Source organism: Nyctereutes procyonoides, unplaced genomic scaffold (genome assembly GCF_905146905.1).
Source record: "Nyctereutes procyonoides isolate TBG_1078 unplaced genomic scaffold, NYPRO_anot_genome, whole genome shotgun sequence".
NCBI classification, from domain to species: Eukaryota; Metazoa; Chordata; class Mammalia; order Carnivora; family Canidae; genus Nyctereutes; species Nyctereutes procyonoides.
In genome coordinates, this window is record NW_026575024.1 from 10,858,932 (window position 1) to 10,871,361 (window position 12,430).

The following is a 12,430-nucleotide window of genomic DNA, read 5'->3' on the forward strand; positions in this document are numbered from 1 at the left end:
AAATGCATGCTATTGATATATAAATAATAACATACAATATCATATAATAAAGCATTCTGTTTAACCTAAAAGTTCATTTCTTATCTCCTGATTTTAAAAGTAATCCAGCCATTTGCGTGGGGCCCGTGCCCAAGCCCCTGTGCCCTGTGCCGACAGCCTCTTCCGGAGGCAGCAGTGGAGAGTGGCAGCAGTGGAGAGTGCTCAGGCCCCTGGCGGGTTAGGCCTAGGGGAGGCTGCTCTCCTGTCAGGCTGTGTGGGTGAGCCGGGGGGACACTCTGTGTCCCTGATTATGGAGAATTCGGGTAGTTCCCTCAGTGGGGAGAGGATGGTCCAGGGGGTGGCCCTCGGGTTTGAATTCGAATCCTGCCTCTGTTGAGTGGCCCCAAACCAGTGTGTGTTCACCCAATGGTCAGGCTCTTTTGGTTAAAACGAGTAGGTTGGCTTTGGGTCTCTCTTCGCTGCCGATGGGGGTGGCAAAGAAGGCGGGTGTCACGCAGAGCTCTGACGGTGCAGCAAACACCCTGAGGAGGCCACCAAGCTCTTCTCCAAACGCAAGCTGCTGCTCACCTTCCTGGCGTGAGTGTGCAGGTGCACGCATGTGGGGGGAGGGTGGTAGAGGCCCAATGGGAGCTGCAGCCCCAGGGCCCCTTCTGACGATATCGGGCTGCTGCCCCCCCCCCCCCGCCCCAGATTCCCACACCCTACTCATGTGGGCGTGGAAAGGCTTAAATTTTTGTAGCCAGGGGAATACGGTGCCTTCACACCATCACCCACAGCCGTGAGAATGACCTCTAACACCCACACTGCTCACTCGCCAGTCCTCGAGAGCAGAGCCGAAGCGCTGCCTCTAACCCGGTGGTTCCCACTGGAGGGGTTTCCGCCTCCCGGGGAACAACACGTGACAGTGTCTGCAGACATGCTCGGTTGTCACCACTGGACAGGGCAGTGCTCCTGGTATCTGGTGGCGAGACGTACACAGGACAACCCCCGTGGCAAAGAATGATGTGGCCCCAAGTGTCAATGGAGCCGAGCCTGAGACCCTCCCATACCCATTCCGGAGTGAGGGCTTCTGGTTAGGGTCCCACATGTGTTGCTTTGTCACCCCTAGGACGTGGATGCAATGTCCCCCACCTGGGGGGGGACACTCGTGTTTGAAGGTGAATCATTGATGATGTGACGCTGCCACGTGCTGGTTCCGACCACTTCGGCTCTCCAAGCCTCAGTTTCCCAGCCTGTAAAACAGGGGTGGCAACAGCACCTGCCTCAGAGGGGTGTTGTGGGGAGATGCTGCGTGTCCAGCTCTCAGTCCAGTGTCCAGGATACAGTAAGGGGGTGCCGCTCAGCGGGCCCAGAGTGCAGTCTGAGGCCAGACTTCCCGGGTACCAGGAATGAAATGAGTTAATTCTCAGAACAGGACCTTGGTTCTCACCAGCGATATTACTGCTTTTGAGTTTTTGACATCACACAGAGGCGCTTGGCCAAGAACAGTGACCACTGCTTGGCCTCACCCCGACCTGCCAATGAGGTCAGTGCCAGGAGGGGTCTGTCTCCAGCACCCCTCCATCTCCGGCCCTCCCGGCCAGCCTCTTTCTTTCTTTCTTTCTTTCTTTCTTTCTTTCTTTCTTTCTTTCTTTCTTTCTTTCTTTCTTTCTTTCTTTTCTTTCTTTCTTTTCTTTCTTTCTTTCTTTCTTTCTTTCTTTCTTTCTTTCTTTCTTTCTTTCTTTTCTTTCTTTCTTTTCTTTCTTTCTTTCTTTCTTTCTTTCTTTCTTTCTTTCTTTCTTTTTTTAAGATTTTATTTATTTCTTTATGAGAGACACACAGACAGAGAGGCAGAGACACACACAGGCAGAGGGGGAAGCAGGATCCACGCGGGGAGCCCGACGTAGGACCCGATCTCGGGTCTCTAGAATCAGGCCCTGGGCCAAAGGCAGGTGCCAAACCGCTGAGCCACCCGGGTGTCCCCCAGCCAGCCTCTTTCTATAGCTGCCCTATGGCCACTGACCAGTGTGGAGGCAGCATTCGAGAGGGGATTCAGCTCCTGTGCCCCCAGAGGGTCAGCTTTTGTCGTCCCCTCTCTGTCATCTTGCATCCAGCCTCTTTCCCAGCCATGTGCCTCTAGCTCCACGCACACCCCCACCCCCACCGAGGCCCCAGGAAGCTCCTTCACCCCCAAAGTTGCTGTCTTTTCCAGGTGACCCCAGCCCACCTGGTGACAGGAGCATGGGATGGGAGCATGTACGTGGTGATGGGAGCAGTGAGGGGGCCATTTAAATCAAAACACCCTCTGGATATTTCACAGAAATTCATGAGTCATCTCTACCTCGTAAAAGCCCAGTGGAGTTAGCTGGGAGCGGAGATAATATTTGTGGGCCTTTAAACAGAGTTTGTTTTTCTTTCCTTTTTCTATCTTCTTTTTTTTTTTTTTTAAGAGGAAAGTTTCTCCTATGACCCCAGGCTCATCCTGAAAAGCAACATTCTCTAGGTCAGAGGATAAGCAGTCAGCCCTGCAGCTTCATTACTATGCGACCAAGGACAGAGTAACCACGCTTTCGGTTTTCTTTAAAGTAACATTTTTTTCACCTAATTATGAGGGCATGCATGTCCACTGTGGGACATGGGTAAGGCATCGTTTCAAAAAGAAAACCGAGACCGTGTTGTGTATCGTTTACATCTTGGCTCTTGGCTCAGCGTCAGAAAATCTTCTATTTTCTCAAGCCATTATTCCTCAAAATCATACTCCCAATTCTTTCTTTCTTTTTTTTCTTTTAAGATTTAACTTATTGAGGGATCCCTGGGTGGCGCAGCGGTTTGGCGCCTGCCTTTGGCCCAGGGCGCAATCCTGGAGACCCGGGATCGAGTCCCACGTCAGGCTCCCGGTGCATGGAGCCTCCTTCTCCCTCTGCCTGTGTCTCTGCCTCTCTCTCTCTCTCTCTGTGTGTGTGTGACTATCATAAATAAATAAAAATAAAAAAAAAAGATTTAACTTAGTGATTCATGAGAGACACAGAGAGGGAGGCAGAGACATAGGCAGAGGGAGAAGTAGGCTCCCTGCAGGAGCCCGACACAGGACTCGATCCCAGGACTCTAGTATCACACCCTGAGCTGAAGGCAGGTGCTCAATCGCTGAGCCACCCAGGTGTCCCCATATTCCCAATTCTTACGGCCACATACAATTCGTCCGAGTGGCTGAGGCATCTGGGCTACTGAACCTTTCCCTCGCACTTGTCCGTTTGTGGCCTCACCTGGGGCTTTCATTTGTGGGATGGTCACAGGTGCGCTGTGAAGCAGCCCCAGGAGGTGGCCTACCTGTCCACCCAGGACCAGGTGACTGGTCTCTTTGAGCCTCTGGGCTGGAGCTGGAGCCCGGCTGCCCTGGGCAGGAAGCTCATGGGAGTGCTGTGGACTGTGTGATAAACTGAGGGAAGGGATCCTCTTGGATTCTGGGTCCTGACTCCCATGCCTGGTCCTGAGCCATCAGGAAGTTTCCATTTGGGACACCTGGGTGGCTCAGTGGTTGAGCATCTGTCTTTGGCTCAGGGAGTGATCCTAGGGTCCTGGGATCGAGTCCTGCATCGGGCTCCCCGCATGGAGCCTGCTTCTCCCTCTGCCTGTGTCTCTGCCTCTCTCTCTCTGTCTCTCATGAATAAATAAAATATATTTTTTATTTTTTTTTAAAGGGGAGTTTCCATTTGCCTTGCAGCCCTGGGACAATGAGCTCTGGGGGGGACAGTTAGGGCGCCCCAAGGAGTCGCTGCTGCTTTTCTTACACGAGAAACCCGTGCTGTCTGCACATCGGGCTCTCCACAGGGCCATCAGCAGAGACACGCCTGCGTTCCCTGTCCCCCACCCCTCCTAGTCTCGCTTCCACACAGGGACCCAGAAATGTGAGCTGCCAAGAAGCTGGGTTCCTATCTGCTCTACTTAAACCGAGTGTCCTGCAAATCCATTACTCTTCATGTAAATACACTATTATTTAAAAAAACAAAACAGTATATCATACAGAAGTCAGTTTGCTCTAAATAGAAGGTTACCTCAAAAGAAATTCACCAAAACACCTGATTAAATCTGAGCCTCTCCCTTGGCCTGCCCATCACCCTGTGCCTGCAGCCAGCTCCGCACTGGGCTCAACAGGGGGGTGACCAGTGGCAGATTGCTGGGGAGGACAGGGTAGGAAGAGGGAGGACTACGGCAAGCGAGTGATGCCCCATATTCCTCCCTTGGCCCCGAGTGGCCTACGCTGGGGGAGCCTGAGTTCTAGCCCGACCCCCCCACTTGACGGACAGGGAGACAGAGGCTCAGAGGGAGGGAACTGATTCACGATCACATGTAGACACCCCCCCTCTCCCCAGCCCCGGGCATGTTTTCCTGGCCCAGGAGACATGAGCAGGGAGAGAGGCGGGGAGAGAGGCGTCTGAAAGCACCCGGCAGGAACAAGGCCCACTGGGCTCAGCAAAGGAAGGGAGCCCAAGCTGGCGGGCGTCAGGGCTAACACGGCCTCTGGCCTCTGCGGGTTGGCTGTGGGCCTTTCCCTCTCAGGGACTATCAAATGCCTGGGTCTTGTCTGTGGGGGAAGCAAGGGGTGGGTGGGTCAGGGGTCGACTGCAGAGGGCAGAGACCGGGCAGGCCGGTGGGGGCCATATGGGGTGTCCGAGCCTCCCCAAGGGTGGTGCTGTGTGCTGGCCCAGGAGACACGGACCTTGGGTCCAAGGGGCAGAGGCCTCCCCCGTGGGACTGCTCCCAGCCCCTGGATGGAGGTGCCACGTTCAGAGGCCTGGCCTGCGGTAGACACTCGGTCATTGTCTCCTCAGGTGCAGCGGCGTTGTCTGGCCAGATGTGCAGGGCAAACTGAGGAGGTAAATCAACTCCCCACCCAGGGGGTGCTGGAGGCCTGGCCCGCCTGTGTCTCCCTGGATGCAGCTTAAGCCCCTACTCCCACGAAGTGGGGTCCCCACCTAGCCCCTCAGGGACCCTCGATGATCCAGCCACATACACTGAACTAAGTTCATCGAATGGATCCTATCTCTTGCCTCTGAGCCTTCGTACACGCTGTTCCTACCACCTGGCACACTCTTCCATCCCACTTCTCTCTGCCAATTCCTTCTCTTCCTTTAGACTTCAACGTACCGCTTTCCCAGGGGGTCTCCCCAGTCACTCCCCCTTGGCTGGGGTAGGGGTCCTTGTCAGCTCCCCATCATGGTCTGGCCTCATTACCTCATGTCCTCATCCCTGTCTCCCCCCAGACTAGATCACAGCCACATGCCCGGTGCCTGCATTCAGTAGGCACTCAACACATGTGCGCTGAAGGAACAGATCAAGTGAAGGAATCCGGGACACAGTTCTGAAGAGACGTCCTTCAATTGTCCATTTACTCAGGCAGTGACTTCTGAACCAGTACTTACGGGGTGTGAGGTCCTAGACACACATCTGTGAGCAGGACCCAGAGGTCCCCACCCCGTGGAGCTGGGACTCACAGGAGGGCCACGAAGCTACCAAGCAGACCGACACGACAATTTGGGATGGTGACGGGTTGTCTGAAGCACTTGAAACAGGGTGAGGAGTGAGGCCACCATAGCCAGGGGCGCCAGGGAGGGCTTCTTTGAGGAGGTGACCTCTCTGCTGGGACCTAAAGGCTGAGAGGGAGCCTCATGGGAGGCGTGCGGGAAGAGCATGCCAGGGAGGGAGAGGGCACGGCCAGGGTGGCTGGGGACCGAGCTGGCAGCGGAGGAGCATGGATTCCTCTGGCCCTTCCGTGCTCCTCTGGGCCACCCGGGCACATCAGGTGGCCACCCTGGGCCCTGGGCATGCTCACCGGTGAAATGAGAGAGTCGGCCTCCCATCTGGCGCAGACAGGCTGGTCCCCAGACTGGTTCCCTCCTCCGGTCGTCCGTCCCTCTTAGGTATAAACTCAACATTCCTCATCCTGGGCTATTTTGCCATTTCCTTTCGTGCTAAACCAAAGGGTCTATTTTGGAAACTCCTATAAGCAAACTAAGCCCTGCCTGGCATCTGAGTGGATATAAAAGAGCCCTAAGTGAGGGACTCAGGCTTAAAAGCCACCCAGCCCTGAGAGCCCACGCTGCTAAATTTAGAAGCATCACCTCCAAATGAGGTGAAATTGTAGGTTCCCTGGGCCGGCGGGCGGCTCTGGGCAGCAGTGAGCTGGACAGATTTAGCGAGTGGGCTCAGGCTCCTCCAGGCCCGCCGCCTCGGGGTGGAGGCCCAGGACTCTGGCTGGGGTTCCGGGGTTCGGGGAGCAGCTGGCCGTGTGAGAAGCGCCTCCAGCTGTGTCCAGGCCATCCATCTAAGGAGCGTGCCCAGCGCAGGGCCCAGAGAGGCAGCGAGGGACGCGGGGGAAGAGGCAGTCCCGTCTGCCGTCAAAGGTTTGGCACCTGCACGACCTCCGTGCCTCTCTCCTCTGCCCAGGGCCCAGCGAGGTCTCCGGCTTGTCTCTCATGCCCTGGGCGGGCCGGCTGCCCAGAGCTGCCCTGAGCCTCTGAGTGTCCCTCCCGGGGACTTCTCCGACCTGCCCACCATCTAGCGGCTAAAGGGTTAAGGCCAGCCACGGCGTGGGGAGGGGGAGGAGCGGGGTCTGTTCTGAGTGGTCAGGGCGCCTGTGAGTCAATGATTAAACATTAGGGATATCAGCCTTAGTCGGATGTGGCCAGCACTCCTGGGGGCTTGTCAGGAGCTACCCACCAAAGGCTCCTGCGATTCCAGGGGTCTCAGCCTGGCCACCCCACCCGCAGTCCACCAGAAGGGAAATGCTTTTGCAGCCAGAAACCCAGCTGGGCGAGATTGCAGCTGGCCACCTGGGCAAACACCAGGATTAGCCCTGGGGGGAGGGCTGCTGGCCCCACTTGGGGGGCAGCTGAGCTGACTAGGAGCTGATGCTCATCCCAAAAGGCCCACAGGGACTTGGGTTCCCACAACCTGAAGCTTGCAGGAGATGGGGCTTGATTTTTCTTGGGCACCCCCGATGCTATGTTTGTAGCTTGCAGGTCCCTTTCATGACCTGCTTCCATTCTGGGGCCCCCTTGTCTGCCCTTCAGCCCAACCCATGGGTCGGGCTCATGCGTAGGAGCATGTCTGCTGCACAGCCCCCCCCCCCCCCCGGGATGGGGGAGCAGGGGCAACCTAACACGAAGTGGCCAGGCTTTTATGACCTGTCACGCCCAGGTCCAGATCCCAACTCTGGCATCTCCTAACCTATGTGACCTTGGCCAAGTCCTTTCCTCTCCGTTCTGAGCCTCGATTTCTTTATCTGCAGATGGGGGATATGAAGAGTACTTACTTCATATAATCTGGGGGGAAGTAAATGAGATTTTAAGCCCTTAGAGCAGGCGGCAGGAGGACCACTGGCTGCCAGGGGCCAGAGGTAGTGTTGGCCACTCAGGGGTCGCTTAGTAAGAGCTGCGGCTGTTGTAAGTACCGTTGCATGAGAACAGAGCCATGCTCATCACTTACATGGTGCCTGTGGCTGCTTTTGCTTTAAAACGAGAGAGTCGAATGTGCTCTTCTGTGACAAAGAGTCTATGGCCTGCAAAGCCAAAAACTTTAGTATCTGGTCCTTTACAGAAAATGTTTGTCAGCCCCTGCCTTGGAGTCTAGCACTTAGTGGAAATTCTTATCCTTATCCTTATTTTTCCACTTATCTGGCACCATGGGCTGCACAGCCTGGTACAGTGGGGGCAGCAGCCCAGCCTGTCAGGCCTTGTTCTCTGGACCCGTAAGGATGGGCCGTGAATCTTTCCAGCACCAGGGAACACTCCAGCCCCGCCTGCAAGTCGCTCTCCATCTAGTGGGGGAGACTGAGAAGTCAGCATTCACAGTCCACTGTAACTGGGGGGGGGGGGGTTATGGGAAGGGCGTTCCAGCCCCCTAGCCCCCAGCTCCCAGCTCCCAGCTCGGGGCCAGAGTACTGGTCCCAACCAGTGACCTTGCAGATCTGCCTCCCTGCCCACCCCTACCCTGGTCAGTTCCCCTGCCCAGCTCAGCTGGGGGCCTTCAGGAGTCTGAGAAGGTTCCCAGTGCCACCCTGAGCAGGTACTGACAGTGGTGGGGCAATGCTGTGCTGATAAATGTTTAACAACCTGCAGAGAAAAACAAAAACAACAAAACCCCAAACCCAAGCTTGCAGCATTTGCCAACATCCAGGGTGCAAATATTCCTACTGTGACTGATTTCAAGCTACCAAAATTTCAGAGAACGTAACAACGGACGCTTGTGTGCTGGTCCGGGCTGGCAGCAGCCCAGCACAGGTGGGGACAGTGGGGACCTCCTCGTGGGGCTGGGGCCTCGCCTAGAGCGGGGACGTCTGACTGCACGTAGGAAGAAGCGCTGGCGTCGGCAATCCATCGCACTCCACTTCCGTACGTGTCTCTGTTGTTTCCAGGCCAGTCCTGTCCCCTCAGTTCCTCCTCTGTCAGGGCAGGTCAGCGATAGCTCCCTCTGCCTCAGCCGGTGTGTAGATTTAATAAGACACTTTCCACAAGGCATTTTGAGCACACGGCCGGCTGCATAAGGAGCCCTCATAATGCTCCCAGCAGGGCTGGTGTTCGTGGACCCTGGTGCTGGGGCTTGCCACACAGTGGGTGCTCAGCAAACGCTCGCCGGAGCCCCACCCCCCGCACCCCTCCGTCCAGGGCTGGAGCTTCCATCAGCCAATTGCACAGAGACAACCAACTCTTTCCAAGTGTCCGCCTTGCATTATGTGTCCTCAGCACCTTGTCTCCTTGGTCCTTTTCTGACTTTCCATTTTGCAAATGTGACCACTGAGGCCCAGAGCCGGTGAGGGGCACCAGGGATTTTGAACCTGTAGCACACGTTGGGTGGGTGGGAGGTGAATGGGGGAAAAAGAAGGTTTGTGGGGGCCACACAGATCCGCCAGGGGGGCTCAGAAGCCTATGGCAGGGGCTGACCACATGCAAAATGCAGGATGGGACACTGGATAGACGTGGCTCGAAAGAGATTTTTATTCCCGGGGTGGGGGCCAGGGGAGGCCCTGGTGTGAGCAAAGGTGTGGACACTGGACTCAGCCGGCCAGAGAAGGGATGTTGGAACGCAGGGGCCTTACCCCGCAGGGAGATGAGGGAGCTGGCGCAGTGGAGCTTTTGCAGGTGAGGCTTGGGCAGTGGGGTCCCTGGCATCCTTGCACTGCCTCCACCCCGGCTGAGGAGCAAGGAATGAAACTGTAGCTGCAGAGATTTAGGTTAGATACGGAGAATCTTCCGCTTGTTGGTGCTGGAAGACACTGGGCCATATTCCCAAGGGATGTGGTGGCATTCTTCCAATCTAGAGGTGGTTTGGAAAAAAGAAAAGACAGTCAGGGTTCTAGGCTGGCCTCACTGCAGCCTGGGGCAGAAACTGGGCGATGGAGCCGGGGATTCTGGATCCCTGGGTTGCCAGCAGCCTGGCCTCATGTGGGTTGGGCTTTGTCAGCCCCCACTCAAAACCTCATGGCTCCTAGTCACCCTGGCCCAACGGCAAGGCCAAACCCTTTCCTGGGGTTACCGAGGCCTCCCCATGACCTGCACTCTGCGGGCCTCTCCAGCCCCGCCGGGGGTCATGCCCCCACCCAGCGCACTGCTTTCTGTTTCCGGATGACACCATGTCCTCTGCACTCCCAGGCCTTTGCCTGTGCTGTTCCCTCTGCCTTTACCCTTCCCTCCCCTCCTCAGCCTTTTGTTCTCTGCACTTGGTCACCTCCTCCATGGCGAGGTCAGGTAGGCCCTGGGCTCCCCTGTCTCTTCACTAGAGGCTTCCTACTGTAACCAGTAGCTCATCAGCCTCCCCGCCAGACTGGGAGCCCTGGAGGGACCTTGCCTGTCTTGCCCAGTGCGTGTCCCCAGCGTCGCGTTTGGCACACAGCGCTCACTGAGGGTTTGTGGAGGGAGGGGAGGGTTACCGGCTGAGAGGAGGTCAGAAGGTCTGGTTTCAGGAGGAGCTGACTCCCCCCTGCTGGAGGGCTCAGCATTGCTCCGGCATTAAGAACCTGAGCACAGAGTAGAGACCTGGGTTCGAATTTTGCTCCTGCCACCAGCCCCCAGCAGGGTCCCTAACCTCAGTAAGCCTCAGTTTTCTCATCTGTCAGCTGGGGACAGGACAGTCGCCCCCTCTCTGTGGCTCTTGTGAGGCCTCTGGGGGCCGTGGTTGGGGGCGGGGGGTGCGGGCCGCCGTCTGCGCTCAGCAGGTGGCGGCACGAGGCTGACCCTCCTGTCCTCTCCCCATCTAGGTGACTGGCCATGTCGGTGAGGCTGCGGTTCCTGTCCTCCGGGGACGCGGGGGCCGTGGGGGTCGTGGGCCGGAGCGCCTCCTTCGCGGGCTTCAGCAGCGCACAGAGCCGGAGGATCGCGTAAGTTCTGCCCTGGGGGAGGGGGCCGGCCGCTTGGCCGGGACCCCGAAGCTCGCTCTCATGCGGAGTCTCGGGCCTGGCATGGCACGTGTGCACACCTGGCACAGGGGGGACCCTGTAACTTCTTGGGGACCCACTGGGATCATCTCAGTTGGTCCTGGAAGTCCGATCCGCCTGAGTGCATCAGGCCCACCGGCAGATCAGAAAGCAGGCGCAGAGAGGTGGAGCTGCTCAGCCTGGGTCACACAGCAGGACTGGTTCAGAACTGGAACCTGGTCTCCCGGGGGTGGGGTTAGGATGGAACGTTTTTCCTGTTTGACACAACCGGGACTTGGGGCCACCTATCCCAGCTCCGCGATCTGGGCCAGTGACTTCACCCCTGAGTCTCGGTTTCCTCATCTGTGAAATGGGGATCATGAGTGTCCCTCCCCCACAGAGCGGTCATGAGAGTACAATGAGGTGACACATGGCAAGCAGCCGGCACGCGGTAGGTGCTGGGGAGAAGTTTTCAAAGGAGGAGGAGCAGCCTCTGCAGAGATGGGCCTGGGGTCAGTGCGGGGCCTCTAGACACCAGTTAATGGCTGCTGTGAGTTTCCGTTCCTGGGGGGCCACTGCCTGGTCCTGGGCTTCCTGCCAGGCACCGGGCAAGCCTGGGGGGTTGCTGCCCGCTGGCAGGCCTGGGGGCTGGGGTGGTCTCTCGGGCACCCTGAGGGGCCCACACATCTGCTGGTGTCAGTGAATGTGGGAGATAAGCAGGACTCCCAGCCCAGCAGGACCCCGCACCGTTGGTCAGTGAGTCAGTCAACAACCAAATCTCCTCCAGAGACTGGCATCCACCTAGAATACAATGCAGTCCCCTCTCGTGGCCTAACGAGTGGCCCCCTGGGATCTGGCTGGCCAGCCTCCTTTTGAAATCCTCTGCTTTTGCCACATTGACCTCTCTCCCCTCCAGGCCTCTTCCCTCTTCTCACTCCTGTTTTCCTGGCCAGTTGCTGCTTAACCACCCTGGGCCCTCCTCTGGCTCATCCCTGGGGTTTAATAGCTGCATGTTCGACGCCCAGGGATGCCTGGCCCCTGAGGTCAGGCTCTCCCAGCTCGCCCACTCGGCTCCCGGTGGCTCAGTTCCAGTATGTGCCTGGGAGGAGTGGCATCTCAGGGCTGAAACCCTCGAGCGTCCCAGGTGGAAGCACCCTTAGGAATCCCTAATTCATCCCACAAATATTTATGGAGCATCTACTCTGCCCAGGCCCCACCCCAGGCTCTGGGGACAGACCCAGGCCCCACCCCTCCTGTCAGAGCAGCGAGCAAGAAGCCAACTGTAATCAAGATGGATTCAGCTGGCGGCAAGTGCTGTGAGGGAATTAAGACAGGGGGCTGGGGGAGGCGGCAGGGGTCTCAGAGGAGGCCCTCAGTGAGGCAGTGGCACGTTTGAGGCCAGAGAGAAGCTGCCTGTTTCCTGCAGGCAACCAGCGGGGCTGAGGAAGTCTTCCAGGTGGAGGGGGCAGCCAGTGCAAAGGTCTTGAGGTGGGGATGAGGTTCGAGGCCCCAGAGGGAGTGAGCACCCCATCCCCTCTGACTCCCAGCCTCCAAGAGGAGAAAGTGTGGATGCCACTGTGAGGAAGGCATACAGTAGGCACTCCATAAGTGATGCTGAGAGGGGCTAAATAAGTAAACTGGCCAGGGAATGATGATGTTCCTCGATGGAACCACTTCCCAGCTGCCTCTGCTGGGCTTCATCAGAGCCCCCACCCCGCGGGGTCTGTAATTGGGGCTGCTAAGGACAGTTGTGCGGGTCACCCAGCCAAGGGGACCATCCAGCCACGTAACCCTCCCGAGCCGTGTGCCCTGGCATGGGTCCGGTCCACTCAGTGGGTGCCTTCTCTAATTCACATGTGGTGATGTGGGGACTTTGTTCCCCTGGTCTGGCCGGGAAGGGCGGGGGGCCTCCCCAGACCCTGCAGCCAAGGCCAGCTGCATGAGTGTGCAATGTGTGTGCTCAAGGATCCCGGCTCAGGTGTAATGCTCTGTTGTTGCCATCTTGCAATTCTTAACATGTTTTGAAAAATGGGGTCCTGCATT

At 57.4% G+C, this 12,430-nt stretch overlaps 1 protein-coding gene across 4 annotated transcripts in view; it reads left to right on the plus strand.

Annotated features, from left to right (window-relative positions):
* Window positions 1-12,430, plus strand: part of RIPOR3 (RIPOR family member 3) — a 73,786-nt gene that overhangs the window by 34,489 nt on the left and 26,867 nt on the right. For 3 of the 4 annotated variants that reach the window (XM_055308133.1, XM_055308151.1, XM_055308141.1), the window contains one exon: window positions 10,232-10,351. In XM_055308133.1, the coding sequence (XP_055164108.1) occupies window positions 10,232-10,351 (120 nt within the window). Of the gene's footprint in view, window positions 1-4,553; window positions 4,854-10,231; window positions 10,352-12,430 lie in introns of those variants that run through there. The other variant, XM_055308126.1, reaches the window with a different exon arrangement.